This window comes from Syzygium oleosum, unplaced genomic scaffold, assembly GCF_021117445.2.
Source record: "Syzygium oleosum isolate NSW1041296 unplaced genomic scaffold, Sole_v2.1 Sole_v2.13, whole genome shotgun sequence".
NCBI lineage: Eukaryota > Viridiplantae > Streptophyta > Magnoliopsida > Myrtales > Myrtaceae > Syzygium > Syzygium oleosum.
In genome coordinates, this window is record NW_026607497.1 from 7108867 (window position 1) to 7133090 (window position 24224).

The following is a 24224-nucleotide window of genomic DNA, read 5'->3' on the forward strand; positions in this document are numbered from 1 at the left end:
CGCTTTATTCTTCGTTGAATATGAAAAGGGGATTTCTGACCGAGATAAAGGAAGGAGCTATGCTCGGATAATCGAACATAACACGTGCTCATGCGTTGTGGGTGCAGTGGAGACCATATTATGACACCAACCCCCACAATGATTCATGGGATTTTTCTAATGTCCTAGCGTGTCGATTCGTTGGAACGAATTCCAATTTTATTTCCTAATGGGGAGTACGAAACTTAGAAAAAAACCGTAATCCCTCGTTGAATATTATTCGACAACTTTGAAACAGTTTAAGATCTAATAGTTAATCTATAGTTTCATGTGTATCTATGATTCTATATAATGTCCATTTCTCTCATTGATTGCCCACATCCTTTCTTATTGCACTTGTTGATAGAAGTGAAAGAGCATATTCTTTTATCACTCTGTACCGTCACAATATGGGCTATCCGTACTACTCTCCTCCGCCGCCGCCTCCCGCTTGCGACTTTGCCCCGCCGCCGCCGCCGCCACCAACTCCAGCGTGTGATTTTGGCAGTCCACCTCCTCCGCCTAATCCCCATTATGTTCACCCGCCGAAACCATCGCCGCCGTCGTGGTCATCACCTCCACCACACTACCACCCGGTACCGCCTCCGCCATCACCGAATCATCATGTCTATCACAGCCCTCCCCCTCCTCAACACCATAACCATCCAACGTCACCCCCACCAACATCGCCACCCAAAAACCACCATGAGCCACCACCATCAAATCCAGCACCGCCTCCAGCACCTTCCTCTCCATATAAGCCACCACCACATGAAATTCCGCCGCCGCACTCAAGCAGAGCTCCGACTCCCATGCCATCCTATCCACCTCCGAGCCCCGGCTCAGCACCACCACCTAATCTCACGTCGCCCCCAACCCCAACTCCTTCCGCCAACAGTCCTGTTCCACCACCATCTCATTTGACTCCACCTCGAGTACCAACACCGAACCCTGGCTCACAACCGCCGCTATCACCACAGGCCACCTCTCCCACTTCTCCAATCGGCCAACCGCCGACAAAGCCGGCAAGTGCACCAGGCCCCGCTAAGAGTTCAAGTCAACCACCACGATCATCACCCCCAAAAGTATCACCACCCTACAACAAGCCACCCCCATCTTATCTCGCGCCTGCTCCAAATAATGTGTTCACACCGCCCATCTACGGTGTGCCACCGCCACAAAGATCACTAACCCCATCATCCTCGGCTCTTCCTCCACCACCTCCTTCCTCTGGAGGGGGGAACCACACCACTGTGATCGCGGTATGCGTGTCGCTAGGTGGCGTCTTCATTCTGGCGTTCCTCGCACTGGGGCTCTTCTGTTTGGCAAAGAAGAAGAAGAAGCCGGTGTTGGTCCCTGGAGCAGCAGCCGCTGCTTGCGTAGATGTGGAGGAACACGAAGTAGTCCACGAGGTTATAACAACCGGTCCGTGCGGAGAACAGTCAGCGACAATCGATATAGAGGACGTCGTGGAAATTCATGCAGCGGGTGGTGCCGTAACCGGTTCTGGTGTTGGTGTTGTTGCTGCTGGGGCTCAAGCTTCTTGCGAACCTGCGCCGACCGGTGGTTCGTGCCATGACGGTCCAGTACGTAACAGCAGCTACTGAGTCTGCGAAACTCGGTCTGGCCCTGAACCGTGCACCGCATCGAGATTTTCTTGGTGGTCACGAGCTTGTGACACCTTGTTTTTGTGGTCAAGTGATCGTATCTGTCGTTGTGTGTGTGTTCATTCTTTCCGGTTGCGGATTGGACTGGATTGAATTGTATTTTTGTTTTGTGACTCAATTAAACGTTGAATTGTATTTTTGCCATGCACAGAAAGTTTAATGTGACTTGAGCATGGGCAATCATCCTCTTTTTGTTATAATCGTTTTCTATTGGATTTGTGCTCATTCATTGTACATTTTCTTTGGATTGATGACAATGATCAAAACCTATTTCGGATGTTCATATATGAGAATCCATTTCTTAATTAATAAGCTGTTCCAAGTCTACAACTTTTAACATGCTTAATAAGTGTATCACCTTTGGATTTCCAACTTATGATGCAATTTGAAACATATTCTATTCGGGTGTCACATAAATTCAACATGACACAATTATGATGTTAAAACACAAATTGTCAGCTCTAGCTACGAATGTCACGAGCTAGCACTTGTGGCCATGGCTGCGCTATGAACACATAGGCTCCTCTTGACTTATTCAACATTTAATTGAGTCATCTAATCTCAGCTTCGCTCGCTGGCTCACTCTCTCGTCCGGATCGTATAGACGAACTCTATAGGGAGAGCATTTGTGGGAGGATGCTTTATATTGCTCCAAGCGTCAAAAGATACAAATGAGGGGAAAGGATCTCCACACATAATCAATCCCTTCAAATTACAAATGCAAATATCCTATAACCTAGCATAATTATACCATCCTATGCCTCCAAAATACATATTTCTCTTTTGTGGTGTTAAATTTCTATAAGTGTTGCTAAGTGTCAAAATTTTGTGATAAAAAAAAAAGATTTGCGAATCTTTTTCACGTAATTTGTTGATAACTTACCAACACTTCTATGAAATTATCAACCCTTTACATTTTACGATGAGCAATTTTTGCACCAATTTACCAACTTTTATTTACATAACTTACCACAACCGCTTCGAACTTATTCACTCTTGTATGATTTGTTCGCAATGTCATCCAATTTGGCTGGAAAATCATGGGACTTTCCAACCTACCTACCGCCCGCATTAATTACGCATTTCTAATACTAGCCCTCATATCATCCTTTTAGGCCCCAATTTGGGGCTAGAACTAGAATGCGTCTCGTGGGCCTGAATTAGTGATCTGAATGCCTTATAAGGGCAAATCATCCAAAGGGCCAAATCAAAAGATAAGTGCTTACGAGTCTAGGCCTAATGAGCATGCAATTACGCAAACGAACATCCTCGGCATCTATTCTCTTGGCATTTATGTTATGAAGCGGTTATATGGAGGATGGAATACTTTCCTCCATGTTCCAACGGTCATAGAGGTTTTTTGTAATGAAACGGCAAGTATTTGAGTGCGTTTTACAATCTAGTACTTAAACTTTCTATTTTTCAATCAAGTACCTCAACTTTTCAAATTTAGTTCAATGTGAGCCCTCCCTTAAGATTGCGAAGGGAAAATGCCAACATGGCACTAACGTTGTTAAATAGTCATGATTTGTTCTTATTGTCATTTGATATAGCCTCTTGAAATGATGTCACGTCAGCAGAGACATATTGGATAACTAATATCGCTAAAATCAACACACACACTCTCTCTCCCTTCATCACGCAACACCTAAATGAAAATGACATAATCCGTCTTTGAGTAAGCGAGCCACGTTATCAATTGTGCTTAATTTTTGCTGAATAAGTGAGTAATAATAGTAAAATCATATGATATGGCAATTTATTCATCGGATGCCTCATGTTGAGCTAGATTGAGAAGTTGAGATATTTGATTGAACAAAAAATAAATTTAGGTACTCAATTATAAAATGAACAATTCAAATACTTGTGGTGTCATTACATTTATTTTTTTCCCTATCAAGGTGGCCGTAATCTAGGTGCGAACTCTAGCGATTTCGTTATCAAGATTTAACTTATTTGACATGTTCCAAGGCCTTAGCTAATGGTCCTGGCGAAAACTTATTTTCCTGGCTATCGTTATCAAGATTTAACTTATTTGACATGTTCCAAGGCCTTAGCTAATGGTCCTGGCGAAAACTTATTTTCCTGGCTAATTGTGGGACTGGACAATAGCTACTTGTGATCATAGATAGATTCTTTCAAGGTTGTTCCAGCGCATGCGCTCGGTTCCCCAACGCCCAGACCCGGGTCCCCAGTGCCTGTGTCCGAGTCCATCAAGGCCGGGCCTGGGACTCCAGTGCCCATGCTTGGGTCCTAGGCATTGGCTTGGATCTATTGAGGCTAGGCCCTAGTTGACAAAGGCCCAATGTGCCCCAGTACCCATGCCCGGATTTCCCTAGGTCCCCAGTGCTCAAGCTTGGGTCCTCGGTGCCCGTGCCCGAGTCCATCAAGGCCAAGGCTCGGGACCCTGATGCTCGTGCCCTAGTCCCGATGCTGGTTGCCTATGCTCGCATCCCCCGCACCTTAGCTCGAGTCCATCGAAGCCAAAGCTCGGGATTTTGATGCCCGTGCGCAGGTCATCAGCGCCCGAATAGTATATATATAGGAAAATTAGATTTAACTTTCCAAACGACGGAACATATTTTACTGGTTCTTTTCCGGATTTCAAGTGATCAAAACATACATTCTCGTTGCGATAATCTGAAAATTCTTGTCCCGTTTCCTTGTGCAGATGACACAGCGTGTACGCATTGTCCCCAGCATAAGCCCACACGGAACCGGGCTAATCAAGTCTGTCCGAAAATGCGAATCCGAACATCGATCATTCGACTAAGGCGACCATTGAAAACAATTAAGGAAAATGGCTTTAAGATATCGTTCTCGGCACAGTCAAACCCAGCTGTGATTTTGATGTTTTCTCCACGAAAACGACTCCCGTTATACGGAACGCAAGCGTCGCCCCAAGCACAAAGAAACGGCTCTTCCTTAGTTTTACTTTCGTGGAACGGCACGTCACTTTTTTAGTCTTCGATACATACTTATCATCTCCTTGAAATGAGTGTTTTTGTTCTCACGTGCTTGTCTCTTTTCTTCGTTTTACCCGTTCGCTTTTCTGATTGTAGCTTCAGTTGGCTGTGGTGGACGGTTAGTCGGGGATGCTGTGGATTTCGATTTCCATGAGATAGTGCCGAAGATATTTTTTTTTTCCCCGAAAAAAGGTTGATATCGTTTGGGAGTAGATATGTCACGGGTATGCTAGTTTTAGTTATTATGTGACACGAAAGTTAATTCATGAGCAGTCCAAGCCGAAATGTGAGCGCGGGTGTATCTTAGTTTGGGATTTTTTTTTTGCGGTATTAACCCGTAAAAAATTGAAGAGAAACCCGTCACCCCAAATTTCTTCAAGTAGCTTAGAATATTTTAATTGGAACTATGAGTATTCAATGTGAAAACATGACATGTATAGACTTCATTCACAGGAAGAGTCATTAATTAGTAATGATTTACCTGTTTACCTATAATTTTCATGACATGTAAAACTTTATTCACAGGAAGAGCCAACAATTAATAATGATTTACATGTTCACCTTTAATCTTCGTATTTAATAATCCTTCAACCGGGCCCTCGTACTAATCTAATGCATCCCAATTTTGACAACACCGTCATTGATTGGTGTTCCACTCCCAATGGATCCGGTTCTCTCGTCGATGGCCTTGCTTGAATAAAACTCTTAATCATGGACATTGCTAGTGGCTGCTAGACATGCCTTTGGCACCAATGCCACAATGTCTGATATGTGGTACCTAAAGCAATCCTCATTTAGGATACACTTGCTCTTACATGAGACGCCTTGGATGAACGCTACCATGGAGGCTAATACAACAGGTAACGCGCTCGATGTGTATCGAAGGGGACGCTTCCACAATACAATAGTGTACCATACATCATCAACTGTCGGATGATACGGATTTGATGAAAAAAAAATTTGGCTATTTGACAAATCTTGACCATTGAATGACAGTAATATACAATAGTACATTGTCATAACTTAGACAATCATTCACTTAGGGCCTTAGAACACCCGCCCGGGCATGTCCCGTCAGTCTCCTTCCAAATCTTCATCTCACAATCAGCAGATTGGAATTGCGCTTGAAATTACTCAACCAACTAAGGAAATGCATTCTACTCATTTCATCCACGACATGATTTATACAATCAATTACAATATAAAAAGCGGTAGTGGAATGTATAGTTTTCGCTTTGTGCAAACACCAATTTAGGGGCGCACTATGGATTTTTCCACCTAGTCACACGTGACAAACTCGCTTAACATAGAGATATGAATAACGCGGAAAATAGACTTGAGAAATTCCTGTATATTTCGATATATGACTATCTATGGTAACATATATCAATTAAGATATACACAATTAAGAGAGATATACGTGCAATTTTGAGGGATATAGAAAACTAACATAAATATTCTAATTCTCTCTTATATAAGAAAACATTCTATGGAATTATTCTAAGTATCTCTGACACACATGATTAGACAATCAATTTTTACCACCAACCGCCCCGTTGCATCGCCATTGCATTGCAAGAGGCGAACAGATAGACAACAACAAACGAACTCATCCGACCGCTTATCTCCTCCTCACTTCTTTTCCAGGCACGCTTCTCAACCATTGCTTTCCTCGCCTGATCATCCCTCGTACACTTGATGGTCTTTGTTCCTTTTCTTTCTACTTTCGTTTTTTTGGTAGACAGAAATTTTAACTAAGAAACAATCTCAAGGGATCAGGGTGAAAGGAAGAGCTTGAGCTCTTTGTCATGGGGGAAACCATGGAAGCCCCCCGGGGCAAAACCCTAAAGCTCCTCCTCCTCGTGCTCAACTGCGCCATGCTCTCCCTCGGCACGTGCGGCGGCCCGCTCCTCATGCGCCTCTACTTCGTCCATGGCGGGGCCCGCGTGTGGCTCTCCAGCTGGCTCGAGACGGGTGGCTGGCCGATCATCTTCGTCCCCCTCGCGGTGGCCTACTCCCGCCGGCACGCCGCCGAGGGCCCCTCCACCCGCCTCGTCCTCATGGACCCCTTCCTCTTCGTCGCCTCGGCCATCATCGGGGTACTCACAGGCCTCGACAACTACCTCTACGCATACGGCGTGGCGCGGCTCCCCGTCTCGACATCAGCCCTGCTCATTGCGCCGCAGCTGGCCTTCACGGCCGGGTTCGCGTTCCTGCTGGTGAGGCAGCTGTTCACGTCGTACTCGATCAACTCGGTATTCCTGCTGACGATTGGGGCGGGGGTGCTGGCCATGCACACGAGTAGTGACCGGCCAGAGGGGGAGTCGAACCGGCAGTACTACGCGGGGTTCGTCATGACGCTCGGGGCGGCGGCGCTGTACGGGTTCATACTGCCGCTGGTGGAGCTGACGTACAAGAAGGCCAAGCAGGCGATCACTTACTCGCTGGTCTTGGAGATGCAGCTGGTGATGTGCTTCTTCGCCACCGCTTTCTGCACCATCGGCATGCTGGTCAACAAGGACTTCCAGGTTCTTTCTCTTTCTCTTTCAACCTCGAACAGTCCTCTTAGGTTGATCACAATCTATGTAGTTTCCACGAACCGGGAATGACCTTGTTTGCATATGATCCATGGCCATGACAAGTGTTTTCTCTCTCCATCATTTTCGTCTTAGAAATCGGTATTTCTGATCTGATGAATCAGCTTCATATGGACCAGATCATGTTGTTCATGGGTTCCGCTTGTTTCGGTCTCCGCCTTATGCGGTTCAGGTTTAAGTTTTCAGGGTCCAGCTCATATTTACATGAGAAATCGATCGCTAAATTTGGAGGCTTCAAAAGGTCAGCGATAAAAAATTCAGTTTCCAATGATGTTTGTTCATGTTTGACCAAACCTTTTACTTTTCTATCTATCCATATGTCAAAAAAAGTGTGCAAAAAAATTATATATGAATTTAAGTTTTAAAATTTATATTTTGAATCAAGCAAGATGGGCACGATAGAAAGACAGGGACTACCTTGTCGTTATTGTACTTCTCCAACCTGATATGACAATAACAATACGCTGGCTTAAATATCAATGGCTTCGTGAGGTCGCTGTCTCCGTCTTCATTTTCCAACATTACATCATAGGTTTGATTCCACTGAGCACATTTAGATGGTGACTATGATGTATTGCGGGTCCCGGGCAAGCAGCAATCATAGAATCCTCCTCTTCTTTTCCCTGGTTTTCAGCGATGAGCCCTCTGAGGTTGCTCACTGACCTCGTCGTTGCGCAGGCGATTTGTAGAGAAGCAAGGAACTTCGAGCTCGGAGAAGCCCGGTACTACGTGGTGCTCGTGTGGAATGCGATCATCTGGCAATTCTTCTTCTTGGGAGCCATAGGAGTCGTCTTCTATTCCTCCTCCCTGTTCTCGGGAATCGTCATCGCCGTTCTTCTCCCGGTCACTGAGATCCTAGCCGTCATATGCTTCCAGGAGAAGTTCCAGGCGGAGAAGGGCGTGTCCCTGGCCCTCTCTCTCTGGGGCTTCGCCTCGTACTTCTACGGCGAATTCAAACATGCAAAGAAGGAAAAGAAGCAACGGCAGCAGCAGCAAGAGACCGAAGCGCGTCAACAAGGCCTTCCTTGAAGGTGAAGAAGTGAAAGATATGGCTTATCCTTAGGCTACTGTTGTAGTATGTCTTAATTCTGTCCCATAGCGCTGCTACTCGCAATCTGCATCGCAGCAGAACTAATCTAGCCTTCCTTTACTGTCTTTGGCGGTTGGATTTGTAACAACGCAAGGCAAAAGAATTAAAGGTCCATTCAAGAAAAAGAGTGAGTTAAAGGGAAAAAAAAACGGAACTGTCAGTTGTAAATGTAATTGAACCTGGTAAAAAAAGTTGTAATTGAAGACTTGTGTTGCTGCATAGATGCATGCTATAATGTCATGTTGTACGTTTGATTGTCTAATACATCCGACACCAAAATTTGGAGCTATACTATGTACAGACTCTGTTTTGGGCAGGAAAAGAACAAATCTAGTGATGAGCGAGCCAGGGAGACAATAACAAAAGCCAGGGAGATTCGGAATTTACCCTCTTTACTTTATCATTCGTTCGCCCTCTTGTTTATGCTTCTCCCTGTTCATCGAAGCTGAGTGGCCTGAAGCGACCCAAAGAGAATCTTATCGCATCTAATACAGTCATGTTAATCGAGACAAGGTTCGACCAAAAAAAGAAAAAATTGAGACAAGGACATGGAATCGCCAGACTGATTGAAGCAGCTGATCAACAGATAAGTTCACATAATCAATCAGATAATCCAATGCAAGACGCATTACTGGTGACTTCTTATTAAAAAGAGTACTGTACTTCTAGCTTTCTGGCCCTGTTAACACCATCAAAGATAAGGGAGATCAACTTGCAGGATGGTGACAAAGAAGTCAGAGATCATCTTTTTGAGATCCACCAAACTTGTTCTTTGAACTACCCTTTACTTTCACGTGGAGGCCTTCACTTTGTTCATCAAACCAAACTATCGAGAAAGAAAATACAAAATACAAAGTGCTCCCACAAAGTGAATACGACACAATATAGTTTCACAGCGAGGAATTCATCGATTAGGTGCTCCTTTATGGTTATGCGAGGATCTCGATGATCCTCTCTGCTTAGGAAAAGCAGCAGTTTTTTTTCTGCTGTGCCTAACTTTGTCTCGATGACGACAGCTCTAAATTGACTGTTGAAGCCACGCGAAGATGAGTGCAACGATCTTCAAATTTTACCTTTCTCTCCCACAGCAGCAAGGGCAAATATTCATCACACTTGAATTTGTAATTGAATTCTATCCTGCTCTTGTTGTAACTGTCATCACAAAGAGATTTTGGCTGGCCCCAAAACTAATGTCACGAAGAAGCTTTCTCCTCGCAATTTCCTCGGTTATACGTTTCTCAAAAGGCTTTTTAAACTACAGGGGAAGGCATCTTCAGCTCTGAAGAAGCAAGAAACCGGAAACCAAATGAACTGGGTAGAGGATGGAATCTGTGACAACATGTCTAGATCGGGAGTCCAATTGTCGCAGATACGGCAGAATTTCTAGAACGACACTTTCTCAGCTAACTTCTTTGAAAATGCATCATCTCATCCGTAATCTTTCCATGTAAAGGACTATGTTATAATAGGCAATGATCCTATCTTCATGTGCTTTCATCAGACATGACATCGATATCAAATTTCTTCTGCATTTTTCATTTGCGACAAAAATAAGAGATTGTTGATTGTGGTAGTCGTGGGGTCATTCTTGATAAATTGATGGTTTCCAATCATACATCTCATAGACTGCGCGAGCAAGCGCAATAACAGGTAAAGTTGCAGCCTCCTCCGCTCATGTTAGATAGCCAAGTGGAAAGGAGAAAGCTTCTCTGTACATTTTTTGCTAAAGAAAGTCAAAGCTGCACTTATATGAATCAAAGAATGGAATGGACCCACGTAACTCTCCCTTCTTTTTTTTTTTTTTTTTTGGTAAGGTAAGAGTAACTCTCCCTTCTTTCTTGCCGATAAAACCAAAATGCTCCACGAGCTAAAATAATCAGCAAGTTCCCCCTAACAGGAAGCAAACTTCTCTTTCTCTGATATTTCTCTGGAGAATTGGTTCGGTCGGCTGCGTCTCCAAGAATCATGTTTCCTTGTGGTTTTTTATTATGCACCAAAAACGAATGATTATAGTAACAGCAACCATATGAATTCTCTTGATTAACAGCGGATTCGGGCACATGGGAAAGGACCAAGTTGCATAAATTCTCTATTTAGAATTCGGATACCTGCTGTCTGAATGATTTGCACCTGCCCATATCAAAACAAAACGAGCTCTCTCTCCCTCTCTATCGTCTAGTTCTTTGAAACCAATACGAAAACAAATGTAAATAATTAAACGATTTGAAAGCTTTGACTTTCGGATGAAATGAAAATAGTTAAAAGTAATTTGGACGATTTGTTCACCAAACTTCATTAAATATTGACTAGAGACGATTCATAAATCTTTGGGAAGGATTGTCTGGAAACAATCCCAAGGGATGGGAGAGATAGAGAGAGAGAGCGAGAGCGAGAGCTTGATCATGGGGGAAACCATGGAAGCGCCCCAGGACAAGACCCCAAAGCGCCTCCTCCTCGCACTCAACTGCGCCATGCTCTCCGTCGGCACGTGCGGCGGCCCACTCCTCTTGCGCCTCTACTTCGTCCGCGGCGGCGCCCGCGTGTGGCTCTCCAGCTGGCTCGAAATGGGCGGCTGGCCGATCATCGTTTTCCCACTCGCGGTAGCCTACTTCCGCCGCCGCTCCACCAAGGGCCCCTCCGCCCGCCTCGTCCTCATGGACCCCTTCCTCTTCGCCGCCTCGGCTGTCATCGGGGTCCTCATGGGCCTCGACAACTACCTCTACGCCTACGGCGTGGCTCAACTCCCCGTCTCAACATCGTCCCTGCTCGTCGGGACGCAGCTGGCCTTCACAGCCGGCTTCGCGTTCCTGCTGGTGAAGCAGCGGTTCACATGGTACTCGATCAACTCGATATTCCTGCTGACTATCGCGGCGGGGGTGCTGGCGATGCAAACGAGCAGCGAACGGCCGGCGGGGGAGTCGGACGGGGCGTACTACGCTGGGTTCTTCATGACGCTTGGGGCAGCGGCGCTGTACGGGTTCATACTGCCGCTGGTGGAGCTGACGTACAAGAAAGCCAAGAAGGCGGTCACTTACTCGCTGGTCTTGGAGATTCAGTTGGTGATGTGCTTCTTCGCCACCGCTTTCTGCACAGTGGGCATGCTGATCAACAAGGACTTCCAGGTTCTCTCTCTCAACCTGGACCCATCCACACGGGTTAGGTTTCCATCACAATCATTGGTCCTGCAAAGATTTTTTTTTTTTTTTTTTTTTTTTGGTAAGGGTAAGGTATTGGTCCTGCAAAGTTGATTTCATGCGGTTCCCAGAAATTGGAATGAGCATGATTGCATGCGACTCATGACCAATATACATACGAGTATCTTCTCTCTCTATCATATCCTCTTAGAAATCGAATTACTCAAACCAAAACGTTTCTTAATCTTGGTTTTTTTCAGTCTCCTGCGGGGGTTTTACGAGACTTTAACAGCTTTTGCCATGATCAATAGTTATGGTCGATTGCTCTAATAAAACTATCCTACAATTATCTTTTGAATCTGCTGGAGTGGATGATATTTGGATGGTAAGACAATAACAATACTTTAGTCTCCTTCGATTGAAGTTCTATAATTAAGAAACCACTGAAACGGGAAAACTAAAAACTATGATCAGAATGACATAAGGTTGCTCCTGACATCATGCTTACGCAGGCGATTCCTACAGAAGCAAGGAACTACGAGCTCGGAGAAGCCGCATATTATGTGGTGCTCGCGTGGAACGCGATCATCTATCAATTCTTATTCTTAGGAGCCATAGGAGTCGTCTTCTGTGCCTCCTCTCTATTCTCAGGAATCATCATCGCCGTTCTTCTCCCGGTCATTGAGATCCTAGCTGTCATAATCTTCCAGGAGAAGTTCCAGGCAGGGAAAGGCGTGTCCCTCGCCCTCTCACTCTGGGGCTTCGCTTCGTATTTTTACGGCGAATTCAAACTTGCCAAGAAGGAAAAAGAAAGAGCAGCAGCAGCAGATTAGACCTCCAGAGACCGAAATGCATCAGCAAGGCCTTCCCTGAAGGTTAAAAAAAGAAAGACACGGCTCAGACTTAGCGAAATTTGGATCTGCACTGCATAGAGACTCTGTTTTTGGGCAGAAAAAGAACAATCTAGTGATGAGCAAGACAGAGAGACAATGACAAAAGCCAGGGAATTTCAGAATATACCCTCTTTCCTTTTTCATTGGTCGCCCTCTTATTTATGTTTCGCCCTGTTCATTGAAGCTGAATAGCCTGAATTGACCAAGGAAAATCCTATCGCATCTAATACAGCGGTGCTAATTGAGACAATGAGAACCGCCAGATTGATTGAAGCAAGTTTACATAATCAGTCAGAATATCCAATGGGAGACACATTTGACCTTTTATTTGAAAGAGAACTGTACTTCTAGCTTTCTGTCCCCGTTAATCAACGGTTTGAGGTAGGAAGATCACCTTGCAGATGGTGACAAAGAAGTCAAAGATCATCTTTTGAGATACACCAAGCTTGTTCTGTGAAGTACCCTTTACTTTCCTGTGGAGGCCTTCACTTTGTCCACTAAACCAAACTATCAAGAAAGAAGATACAAAATACATAGTGCTCCCACAACGTGAATAGAACGCAAAAAGTTCCACCGATATTGGCATCTTCCCACGAGAAGTTCATAGATTAGAAGCTCCTCCCGATGATGCGATCTGCTTTAAAAAGAAACAGTTTTTCCTTCTGCCCTGCCTACTTTTGCCTCGATGTCGACCGCTCTGATCAGACTGTTGAAGCCACGTAAAGATGAGGACACTGAACTCTAGCATGACTAGTGACAAACTTTCAATACACCTTTCTCTCTCTCTCTCTCACACAGAGAGATTTTGGCTAGCCCTGTGATTAATGTTGCAAAGAAGCTTTCTCCTTGTAATTTTCTTGGTTATGTGTTTCCAAAAGGCTTTTAAACTACAGGGAAAGGGATCTTCAGCTCTGAAGAAGCAAGAAACCGGAAACCAAATGAACTGGGTAGAATGGAATCTGTGACAACATTTCTAGATCGGGAGTCCAACTGTAGCAGATACAGTACAGTTTCCAAGTTTCTTGGTTATATCATTGCTTGTCTGCACTGTTGGTGCCAGGACCCGGAGGCAGATCCAACCTTTTTTATACAGTCAAAGGATTTCAAGGGCTTGTGTGCAATCGTACCCACTTCTTGTTTGTTTGGTATAGCGATTCGCGAATCAACCTTTTCACACCTTAAAACGATTTTTTGTTGTAGGAATCAGCGGGTGTTTGGATTCATGCATGCACGTGTCTTGTGGTCCATGGCGAGTTTGACGTTCGCCTAGATATGCGTGCACAACATGTGGCTAGACAAATAAGTCAGAGATAAACAGCTTTGAAATCAAAGTGTATTAGCTCATTTTGTAAATCGATTTCATAAGCCAAAGGCAGAGCCATCACATCGACGTTGAATTTCGGCTTCATTTGACAAGAAAAACAGGGAACTGTTGACTGTCGTATTTGTGCGGAAAATCTCGATAGATTGATGGTTTCCAAAAGATACAACTCTTAGACTGCAAAATGCATCCACATTGCACGAGCGAGCATCAACAAGCACACATGCAGCCTCCACTTATGTTAAATAGCCACGTGCAAAAGAGAAAACGGCAGAAAATATGATATTAAAGTTTTCATTTATCTAACGAGATTGATTTAACCGCCACCTCAATCGTGTCGATTTTACAAATTTTAGGATTGGGATTTAATGGCAAGCCAAAAGATTTTGATTTCAATTTACAATTCAATGCAAATCGTAGGATTCCTAATACTTTTGTCTCAATCATTCTAGGTATGATGTTGCAATCTCGTTCCATGGATATTTTTAGCCTAGGGTAGGGATGAGTTCCCGTCGAACTCAACAGCCACGTCAAGAAAATCGATTGAAAATGAAAGGTTCCTAATCTCTACACTACACGACAAGCAATGATCAGAGTGTTTGTCCTTCACGTTCAAAGATCTGGGTTCAAATCATCGCATTTGCGCGTTCCCATGGAGCCATCTTCAAGATCACAAATCTTTGTGTTTTCGATAATATCCCGATGCATGTGGGATTGGGAGGGCCACACCCAACGAGCGTTAGTCATATGCTCAAAAAGAGACTGTAATAACCCGGTGGATAAGAAATTCTTCCGCGCGAATATCACCGTGTTCAAGACAGATCCTTTGTTCGGTAGAGAGAAGGCAAACTCCATTATACGGCAGTGTTTATTTGAAAAATGAATAATTCGAAAAATATTTATTTGATTCCTTGAAATAAATAATCAATAAAAAGCACTGTAATTGTCAATAATAATTATGTTTAATATTTTCGTGAACGATAAAAATAATTTTCATGCAAGTTATCGTTTTTAAAAAAAAAATATCTTCTGGTTCGTTCATTTTCACAGCAAAAACCTTCGTCGCTTTCCGATGGGGCTAATGAAAACTGAGGCTGATCTGTAAAGTCAAAGCTCCACTTCTATAAGTCAAAGAATGGACCAGCGTAACTCTCCTTCTTTCCTGCCTAATTAATTATGATGATGATATCTGACCCAAAAACAAGTACAATAATGAAGAAAGTGAGCCCCAGTCAGCAAGTTCGCCCGACCATGAAAGCAAACTGCCCTTTCTCTAATATTTCTATGGAGATTTGGTTTGACCGGCGGTATCTTCAGGAATATTATTGCCTTAGATTTTTTTTCAATGGCTCAAACTCAAAACGTAATTTAATAGGGGACCAAGTTACATAAGTTCGTATAGGTACTGTCTAGTTAACATGCACTTGCCCATATCAAAACAAAATGACTATAATTAGTAGCGAAGTCCTAATAAATCGAAATGAAAACAAATGTGAATAAATTAAATGATTTATTCTCCAAGCTTTGTGAATGATTGACTAGATTCGATTTATAAGATCTTTGTGAAAGATTGACGAGAAACCCCGACCAGAAACAATCCCAGAGCGATGAGAGAGATAGAGAACCGGAGCGAGAGCTTTGTCATGGCGGAGATGGAGACCACGGAAGCCTCCAGGGGCAAAACCCGAAAGCGCCTCCTCCTCGCGCTCAACTGCGCCATGCTCTCTGTCGGCACGGGCGGCGGCCCGCTCCTCATGCGCCTCTACTTCGTCCGCGGCGGCGCCCGCGTGTGGCTCTCCAGCTGGCTCGAAATGGGCGGCTGGCCGATCATCGTTTTCCCACTTGCGGTAGCCTACTTCCGCCGCCGCTCCACCAAGGGCCCCTCCGCCCGCCTCGTCCTCATGGATCCCTTCCTCTTCGCCGCCTCGGCTGTCATCGGGGTCCTCATGGGCCTCGACAACTACCTCTACGCCTACGGCGTGGCTCAACTCCCCGTCTCAACATCGTCCCTGCTCGTCGGGACGCAGCTGGCCTTCACAGCCGGCTTCGCGTTCCTGCTGGTGAAGCAGCGGTTCACGTGGTACTCGATCATCTCGATATTCCTGCTGACTATCGGGGCGGGGGTGCTGGTGATGCAAACGAGCAGCGAACGGCCGGCGGGGAGTCGGACGGGGCGTACTACGCTGGGTTCTTCATGACGCTTGGGGCAGCGGCGCTGTACGGGTTCATACTGCCGCTGGTGGAGCTGACGTAAAGAAAGCCAAGCAGGCGGTCACTTACTCGCTGGTCTTGGAGATTCAGTTGGTGATGTGCTTCTTCGCCACCGCTTTCTGCACCGTGGGCATGCTGATCAACAAGGACTTCCAGGTTCTCTCTCAACCTAGACCCATCCACACGGGTTAGGTTTCCATCACAATCATTGGTCCTGCAAAGTTGTTTTCATGTGGTTCCCAGAAATTGGAATGAGCATGATTGCATGCGACTCATGACCAATATACATACGAGTATCTTTCTCTCTACCATATCCTCTTAGAAATCGAATTACTCAAACCAAAACGTTTCTTAATCTTGGTTTTTTCAGTCTCCTGCGGGGTTTTACGAGACTTTAACAGCTTTTGCCATGATCAATAGTTATGGTCGATTGCTCTAATAAAACTATCCTATAATTATCTTTTGAATCTGCTAGAGTGGATGATATTTGGATGGTAAGACAATAACAATACTTTAGTCTCCTTCGATTGAAGTTCTATAATTCAGAAACCACTGAAACGGGAAAACTAAAAACTATGATCAGAATGACGTAAGGTTGCTCCTGACATCATGCTTACGCAGGCGATTCCTACAGAAGCAAGGAACTACGAGCTCGGAGAAGCCACATACTATGTGGTGCTCGTGTGGAACGCGATCATCTATCAATTCTTATTCTTAGGAGCCATAGGAGTCGTCTTCTGTGCCTCCTCTCTATTCTCGGGAATCATCACCGCCGTTCTTCTCCCGGTCATTGAGATCCTAGCTGTCATAATCTTCCAGGAGAAGTTCCAGGCAGGGAAAGGTGTGTCCCTCGCCCTCTCGCTTTGGGGCTTCGCTTCGTATTTTTACGGCGAATTCAAAATTGCCAAGAAGGAAAAAGAAAGAGCAGCAGCAGTAGATCAGACCTCCAGAGACCGAAATGCATCAGCAAGGCCTTCCCTGAAGGTTAAAAAAAGAAAGACACGGCTCAGACTTAGCGAAATTTGGATCTGCACTGCATAGAGACTCTGTTTTTGGGCAGAAAAAGAACAATCTAGTGATGAGCAAGACAGAGAGACAATGACAAAAGCCAGGGAATTTCAGAATATACCCTCTTTCCTTTTTCATTGGTCGCCCTCTTATTTATGTTTCGCCCTGTTCATTGAAGCTGAATAGCCTGAATTGACCAAGGAAAATCCTATCGCATCTAATACAGCGGTGCTAATTGAGACAATGAGAACCGCCAGATTGATTGAAGCAAGTTTACATAATCAGTCAGAATATCCAATGGGAGACACATTTGACCTTTTATTTGAAAGAGAACTGTACTTCTAGCTTTCTGTCCCCGTTAATCAACGGTTTGAGGTAGGAAGATCACCTTGCAGATGGTGACAAAGAAGTCAAAGATCATCTTTTGAGATACGCCAAGCTTGTTCTATGAAGTACCCTTTACTTTCATGTGGAGGCCTTCACTTTGTCCACTAAACCAAACTATCAAGAAAGAAGATACAAAATACATAGTGCTCCCACAACGTGAATAGAACACAAAAAGTTCCACCGATATTGGCATCTTCCCACGAGAAGTTCATAGATTAGAAGCTCCTCCCGATGATGCGATCTGCTTTAAAAAGAAACAGTTTTTCCTTCTGCCCTGCCTACTTTTGCCTCGATGTCGACCGCTCTGATCAGACTGTTGAAGCCACGTAAAGATGAGGACACTGAACTCTAGCATGACTAGTGACAAACTTTCAATACACCTTTCTCTCTCTCTCTCTCACACAGAGAGATTTTGGCTAGCCCTGTGATTAATGTTGCAAAGAAGCTTTCTCCTTGTAATTTTCTTGGTTATGTGTTTCCAAAAGGCTTTTAAACTACAGGGAAAGGGTTCTTCAGCTCTGAAGAAGCAAGAAACCGGAAACCAAATGAACTGGGTAGAATGGAATCTGTGACAACATTTCTAGATCGGGAGTCCAACTGTAGCAGATACAGTACAGTTTCCAAGTTTCTTGGTTATATCATTGCTTGTCTGCACTGTTGGTGCCAGGACCCGGAGGCAGATCCAACCTTTTTTATACAGTCAAAGGATTTCAAGGGCTTGTGTGCAATCGTACCCACTTCTTGTTTGTTTGGTATAGCGATTCGCGAATCAACCTTTTCACACCTTAAAACGATTTTTTGTTGTAGGAATCAGCGGGTGTTTGGATTCATGCATGCACGTGTCTTGTGGTCCATGGCGAGTTTGACGTTCGCCTAGATATGCGTGCACAACATGTGGCTAGACAAATAAGTCAGAGATAAACAGCTTTGAAATCAAAGTGTATTAGCTCATTTTGTAAATCGATTTCATAAGCCAAAGGCAGAGTCATCACACCGACGTTGAATTTCGGCTGCATTTGACAAGAAAAATAGGGAACTGTTGACTGTCGTAGTTGTGCGGACAATCTTCATAGATTGATGGTTTCCAAAATATACAACTCTTAGACTGCAAAATGCATCCACATTGCACGAGCGAGCATCAACAAGCACACATGCAGCTTCCACTTATGTTAAATAGCCATGTGCAAAAGAGAAAACAGCAGAAAATATGATATTAAAGTTTTCATTTATCTAACGAGATTGATTTAACCGCCACCTCAATTGTGTCGATTTTACAAATTTTAGGATTGGGATTTAATGGCAAGCCAAAAGATTTTGATTTCAATTTACAATTCAATGCAAATCGTAGGATTCCTAATACTTTTGTCTCAATCATTCTAGGTATGATGTTGCAATCTCGTTCCATGGATATTTTTAGCCTAGGGTAGGGATGAGTTCCCACCGAACTCAACAACCACGTCAAGAAAATCGATTGAAAATGAAAGGTTCCCAATCTCTACACTACACGACAAGCAATGATCAGAGTGTTTGTCCTTCACGTTCAAGATCTGGGTTCAAATCATCGCATTTGCGCGTTCCCATGGAGCCATCTTCAAGATCACAAATCTTTGTGTTTTCGATAATATCCCGATGCATGTGGGATTGGGAGGGCCACACCCAACGAGCGTTAGTCATATGCTCAAAAAGAGACTGTAATAACCCGGTGGATAAGAAATTCTTCCGCGCGAATATCACCGTGTTCAAGACAGATCCTTTGTTCGGTAGAGAGAAGGCAAACTCCATTATACGGCAGTGTTTATTTTGCGAAAAATATTTTTTTGATTCATTGAAATAATTAATCAATAAAAAATACTGTAATTATCAATAACAATTATGCTTAACATATTCATGAACGATAAAAATAATTTTCATGCAAGTTATTATTTTTAAAAAAAAATATCTTCTGGTTCATTCATTTTCACAGCAAAAACTTCGTCGCTTTCCGATGGGGCTAATGAAAACTGAGGCTGATCTGTAAAGTCAAAGCTCCACTTCTATAAGTCAAAGAATGGACCAGCGTAACTCTCCTTCTTTCCTGCCTAATTAATTATGATGATGATATCTGACCCAAAAACAAGTACAATAATGAAGAAAGTGAGCCCCAGTCAGCAAGTTCGCCCGACCATGAAAGCAAACTGCCCTTTCTCTAATATTTCTATGGAGATTTGGTTTGACCGGCGGTATCTTCAGGAATATTATTGCCTTAGATTTTTTTTCAATGGCTCAAACTCAAAACGTAATTTAATAGGGGACCAAGTTACATAAGTTCGTATAGGTACTGTCTAGTTAACATGCACTTGCCCATATCAAAACAAAATGACTATAATTAGTAGCGAAGTCCTAATAAATCGAAATGAAAACAAATGTGAATAAATTAAATGATTTATTCTCCAAGCTTTGTGAATGATTGACTAGATTCGATTTAAAGATCTTTGTGAAAGATTGACGAGAAACCCCGACCAGAAACAATCCCAGAGCGATGAGAGAGATAGAGAACCGGAGCGAGAGCTTTGTCATGGCGGAGATGGAGACCACGGAAGCCTCCAGGGGCAAAACCCGAAAGCGCCTCCTCCTCGCACTCAACTGCGCCATGCTCTCTGTCGGCACGTGCGGCGGCCCGCTCCTCATGCGCCTCTACTTCGTCCGCGGCGGCGCCCGCGTGTGGCTCTCCAGCTGGCTCGAAATGGGCGGCTGGCCGATCATCGTTTTCCCACTTGCGGTAGCCTACTTCCGCCGCCGCTCCACCAAGGGCCCCTCCGCCCGCCTCGTCCTCATGGATCCCTTCCTCTTCGCCGCCTCGGCTGTCATCGGGGTCCTCATGGGCCTCGACAACTACCTCTACGCCTACGGCGTGGCTCAACTCCCCGTCTCAACATCGTCCCTGCTCGTCGGGACGCAGCTGGCCTTCACAGCCGGCTTCGCGTTCCTGCTGGTGAAGCAGCGGTTCACGTGGTACTCGATCATCTCGATATTCCTGCTGACTATCGGGGCGGGGGTGCTGGTGATGCAAACGAGCAGCGAACGGCCGGCGGGGGAGTCGGACGGGGCGTACTACGCTGGGTTCTTCATGACGCTTGGGGCAGCGGCGCTGTACGGGTTCATACTGCCGCTGGTGGAGCTGACGTAAAAGAAAGCCAAGCAGGCGGTCACTTACTCGCTGGTCTTGGAGATTCAGTTGGTGATGTGCTTCTTCGCCACCGTTTTCTGCACCGTGGGCATGCTGATCAACAAGGACTTCCAGGTTCTCTCTCAACCTGGACCCATCCACACGGGTTAGGTTTCCATCACAATCATTGGTCCTGCAAAGTTGTTTTCATGTGGTTCCCAGAAATTGGAATGAGCATGATTGCATGCGACTCATGACCAATATACATACGAGTATCTTCTCTCTCTACCATATCCTCTTAGAAATCGAATTACTCAAACCAAAACGTTTCTTAATCTTGGTTTTTTTCAGTCTCCTGCGGGGGTTTTACGAGACTTTAACAGCTTTTGCCATGATCAATAGTTATGGTCGATTGCTCTAATAAAACTATCCTATAATTATCTTTTGAATCTGCTAGAGTGAATGATATTTGGATGGTAAGACAATAACAATACTTTAGTCTCCTTCGATTGAAGTTCTATAATTCAGAAACCACTGAAACGGGAAAACTAAAAACTATGATCAGAATGACGTAAGGTTGCTCCTGACATCATGCTTACGCAGGCGATTCCTACAGAAGCAAGGAACTACGAGCTCGGAGAAGCCACATACTATGTGGTGCTCGTGTGGAACGCGATCATCTATCAATTCTTATTCTTAGGAGCCATAGGAGTCGTCTTCTGTGCCTCCTCTCTATTCTCGGGAATCATCACCGCCGTTCTTCTCCCGGTCATTGAGATCCTAGCTGTCATAATCTTCCAGGAGAAGTTCCAGGCAGGGAAAGGTGTGTCCCTCGCCCTCTCGCTTTGGGGCTTCGCTTCGTATTTTTACGGCGAATTCAAAATTGCCAAGAAGGAAAAAGAAAGAGCAGCAGCAGTAGATCAGACCTCCAGAGACCGAAATGCATCAGCAAGGCCTTCCCTGAAGGTTAAAAAAAGAAAGACACGGCTCAGACTTAGCGAAATTTGGATCTGCACTGCATAGAGACTCTGTTTTTGGGCAGAAAAAGAACAATCTAGTGATGAGCAAGACAGAGAGACAATGACAAAAGCCAGGGAATTTCAGAATATACCCTCTTTCCTTTTTCTTTGGTTCGCCGCCCTCTTGTTTATGTTTCGCCCTGTTCATTGAAACTGAATAGCCTGAATTGACCAAGGAGAATCCTATCGCATCTAATACAGCGGTGCTAATTGAGACAATGACAGGGAACCGCCAGATTGATTGAAGCAAGTTTACATAATCAGTCAGAATATCCAATGGGAGACACATTTGACCTTTTATTTGAAAGAGAACTGTACTTCTAGCTTTCTGTCCCCGTTAATCAACGGTTTGAGGTAGGAAGATCACCTTGCAGATGGTGACAAAGAAGTCAAAGATCATCTTTTGAGATACGCCAAGCTTGTTCTATGAAGTACCCTTTACTTTCATGTGGAGGCCTTCACTTTGTCCACTAAACCAAACTATCAAGAAAGAAGATACAAAATACATAGTGCTCCCACAACGTGAATAGAACACAAAAAGTTCCACCGATATTGGCATCTTCCCACGAGAAGTTCATAGATTAGAAGCTCCTCCCGATGATGCGATCTGCTTTAAAAAGAAACAGTTTTTCCTTCTGCCCTGCCTACTTTTGCCTCGATGTCGACCGCTCTGATCAGACTGTTGAAGCCACGTAAAGATGAGGACACTGAACTCTAGCATGACTAGTGACAAACTTTCAATACACCTTTCTCTCTCTCTCTCTCACACAGAGAGATTTTGGCTAGCCCTGTGATTAATGTTGCAAAGAAGCTTTCTCCTTGTAATTTTCTTGGTTATGTGTTTCCAAAAGGCTTTTAAACTACAGGGAAAGGGTTCTTCAGCTCTGAAGAAGCAAGAAACCGGAAACCAAATGAACTGGGTAGAATGGAATCTGTGACAACATTTCTAGATCGGGAGTCCAACTGTAGCAGATACAGTACAGTTTCCAAGTTTCTTGGTTATATCATTGCTTGTCTGCACTGTTGGTGCCAGGACCCGGAGGCAGATCCAACCTTTTTTATACAGTCAAAGGATATCAAGGGCTTGTGTGCAATCGTACCCACTTCTTGTTTGTTTGGTATAGCGATTCGCGAATCAACCTTTTCACACCTTAAACCGATTTTTTGTTGTAGGAATCAGCGGGTGTTTGGATTCATGCATGCACGTGTCTTGTGGTCCATGGCGAGTTTGACGTTCGCCTAGATATGCGTGCACAACATGTGGCTAGACAAATAAGTCAGAGATAAACAGCTTTGAAATCAAAGTGTATTAGCTCATTTTGTAAATCGATTTCATAAGCCAAAGGCAGAGCCATCACATCGACGTTGAATTTCGGCTTCATTTGACAAGAAAAATAGGGAACTGTTGACTGTCGTAGTTGTGCGGACAATCTTCATAGATTGATGGTTTCCAAAATATACAACTCTTAGACTGCAAAATGCATCCACATTGCACGAGCGAGCATCAACAAGCACACATGCACCCTCCACTTATGTTAAATAGCCACGTGCAAAAGAGAAAACAGCAGAAAATATGATATTAAAGTTTTCATTTATCTAACGAGATTGATTTAACCGCCACCTCAATCGTGTCGATTTTACAAATTTTAGGATTGGGATTTAATGGCAAGCCAAAAGATTTTGATTTCAACTTACAATTCAATGCAAATCGTAGGATTCCTAGTACTTCTGTCTCAATCTTTCTACGTATGATGTCGCAATCGCGTTCCATGGATATTTTTAGCCTAGGGTAGGGATGAGTTCCCGTCGAACTCAACAGCCACGTCAAGAAAATCGATTGAAAATGAAAGGTTCCTAATCTCTACACTACACGACAAGCAATGATCAGAGTGTTTGTCCTTCACGTTCAAAGATCTGGGTTCAAATCATTGCATTTGCGCGTTCCCATGGAGCCATCTTCAAGATCACACCCGATGCATGTGGGATAGGGAGGGCCACACCCAACGAGCGTTAGTCATATGCTCAAAAAGAGATTGAAATAACCCGGTGGATAAGAAATTCTCTCGCACAAATATCACCGTGTTCAAGACAGATCCTTTGTTCGGTTGAGAGAAGGCAAACTCCGTTATACGACAGTGTTTATTTTACGAAAAATAAATAATTCGAAAAATATTTATTTGATTCCTTGAAATAAATAATCAATAAAAAGTATTATAATTATCAACAATAATTATGTTTAATATTTTCGTGAACAATAAAAATAATTTTCATGCAAGTTATCGTTTTTAAAAAAAAAATATCTTCTGGTTCATTCATTTTCACAGCAAAAACCTTCGTCGATTTCCGATGGGGCTAATGAAAACTGAGGCTTACCAGTAAAGTCAAAGCTCCACTTCTACAAGTCAAAGAATGGACCAGCGTAACTCTCCTTCTTTCCTGCCTAATTAATTATGATGATGATATCTGAGTACAATAATGAAGAAAGTGAGCCCCGGTCAGCAATTTCGCCCGACCATGAAAGCAAACTGCCCTTTCTCTAATATTTCTATGGAGATTTGGTTTGACCGGCGGTATCCTCAGGAATATTATTGCCTTAGATTTTTCTTCAATGGCTGAAACTCAAAACGTAATTTAATAAGGGACCAAGTTACATAAATTCGTATAGGTACTGTCTAGTTAACATGCACTTGCCCATATCAAAACAAAATGACTATAATTAGTAGCGAAGTCCTAATAAATCGAAATGAAAACAAATGTGAATAAATTAA

General features: G+C 43.9%; 4 protein-coding genes, 3 long non-coding RNA genes and 1 pseudogene across 9 annotated transcripts; 5 read left to right on the top strand and 3 right to left on the bottom strand.

The window, feature by feature from the left end:
• The first annotated feature begins 285 nt into the window (after positions 1-285).
• LOC115675687 (protein TRACHEARY ELEMENT DIFFERENTIATION-RELATED 7A-like) lies at positions 286-1793 on the top strand. The gene has a single exon (XM_030598440.2). The coding sequence runs from the start codon at positions 429-431 to the stop codon at positions 1623-1625; it is 1197 nt and encodes a 398-aa protein (XP_030454300.2). The 5' UTR covers positions 286-428; the 3' UTR covers positions 1626-1793.
• Positions 1794-6275: 4482 nt separating this feature from the next.
• On the top strand, positions 6276-8600 carry LOC115675772 (purine permease 3-like). 2 transcript variants are annotated; one of them, XM_056317059.1, is made up of 2 exons: positions 6276-7179; positions 7368-7633. In XM_056317059.1, the coding sequence occupies exons 1-2, from the start codon at positions 6460-6462 to the stop codon at positions 7611-7613; spliced, it is 966 nt and encodes a 321-aa protein (XP_056173034.1). In that variant the 5' UTR covers positions 6276-6459; the 3' UTR covers positions 7614-7633. The 2 variants fall into 2 exon arrangements, with proteins under 2 accessions (XP_056173034.1, XP_030454393.2); XM_030598533.2 differs by lacking the exon at positions 7368-7633 and adding an exon at positions 7927-8600 and having other exon boundaries at positions 6292-7179.
• Positions 8235-8964, bottom strand: LOC130139647 (uncharacterized). The gene is made up of 2 exons (XR_008817748.1): positions 8726-8964; positions 8235-8642 (listed from the first exon to the last, which is right to left on the bottom strand). It is a non-coding gene; the product is annotated as an uncharacterized LOC130139647 (long non-coding RNA).
• A 1611-nt stretch (positions 8965-10575) lies between these two features.
• LOC130139645 (uncharacterized) lies at positions 10576-16672 on the bottom strand. Its single transcript, XR_008817746.1, has 2 exons — positions 16567-16672; positions 10576-11520 (listed from the first exon to the last, which is right to left on the bottom strand). It is a non-coding gene; the product is annotated as an uncharacterized LOC130139645 (long non-coding RNA).
• LOC115675689 (purine permease 1-like) lies at positions 10699-12508 on the top strand. Of its 2 annotated transcripts, none has more exons than XM_056317057.1 (2): positions 10699-11493; positions 11985-12508. In XM_056317057.1, exons 1-2 carry the CDS (start codon positions 10699-10701, stop codon positions 12303-12305), a joined length of 1116 nt encoding a protein of 371 aa, XP_056173032.1. In that variant the 3' UTR covers positions 12306-12508. The 2 variants fall into 2 exon arrangements, with proteins under 2 accessions (XP_056173032.1, XP_056173033.1); XM_056317058.1 differs by having other exon boundaries at positions 10699-11460.
• Positions 11850-12855, bottom strand: LOC130139646 (uncharacterized). Its single transcript, XR_008817747.1, has 2 exons — positions 12493-12855; positions 11850-12336 (listed from the first exon to the last, which is right to left on the bottom strand). It is a non-coding gene; the product is annotated as an uncharacterized LOC130139646 (long non-coding RNA).
• On the top strand, positions 15239-18020 carry LOC130139644 (purine permease 1-like; annotated as a pseudogene).
• A 1396-nt stretch (positions 18021-19416) lies between these two features.
• Positions 19417-22096, top strand: LOC130139782 (uncharacterized). The gene is made up of 3 exons (XM_056317485.1): positions 19417-19425; positions 19747-20603; positions 21041-22096. The coding sequence occupies exons 1-3, from the start codon at positions 19417-19419 to the stop codon at positions 21135-21137; spliced, it is 963 nt and encodes a 320-aa protein (XP_056173460.1). The 3' UTR covers positions 21138-22096.
• Positions 22097-24224: the final 2128 nt, after the last annotated feature.

Bases quoted from the DNA above. Each gene is read 5' to 3' on its own strand.
- LOC115675687 (XM_030598440.2), top strand. From the start codon at position 429: ATGGGCTATCCGTACTACTCTCCTCCGCCGCCGCCTCCCGCTTGCGAC.
- LOC115675772 (XM_030598533.2), top strand. From the start codon at position 6,460: ATGGGGGAAACCATGGAAGCCCCCCGGGGCAAAACCCTAAAGCTCCTC. The intron at 7,180-7,926 runs GTTCTTTCTCTT...GTCGTTGCGCAG, and splicing joins TGGTCAACAAGGACTTCCAG to GCGATTTGTAGAGAAGCAAG.
- LOC115675689 (XM_056317057.1), top strand. From the start codon at position 10,699: ATGGGAGAGATAGAGAGAGAGAGCGAGAGCGAGAGCTTGATCATGGGG. The intron at 11,494-11,984 runs GTTAGGTTTCCA...ATGCTTACGCAG, and splicing joins ACCTGGACCCATCCACACGG to GCGATTCCTACAGAAGCAAG.
- LOC130139782 (XM_056317485.1), top strand. The intron at 20,604-21,040 runs GTTAGGTTTCCA...ATGCTTACGCAG, and splicing joins ACCTGGACCCATCCACACGG to GCGATTCCTACAGAAGCAAG.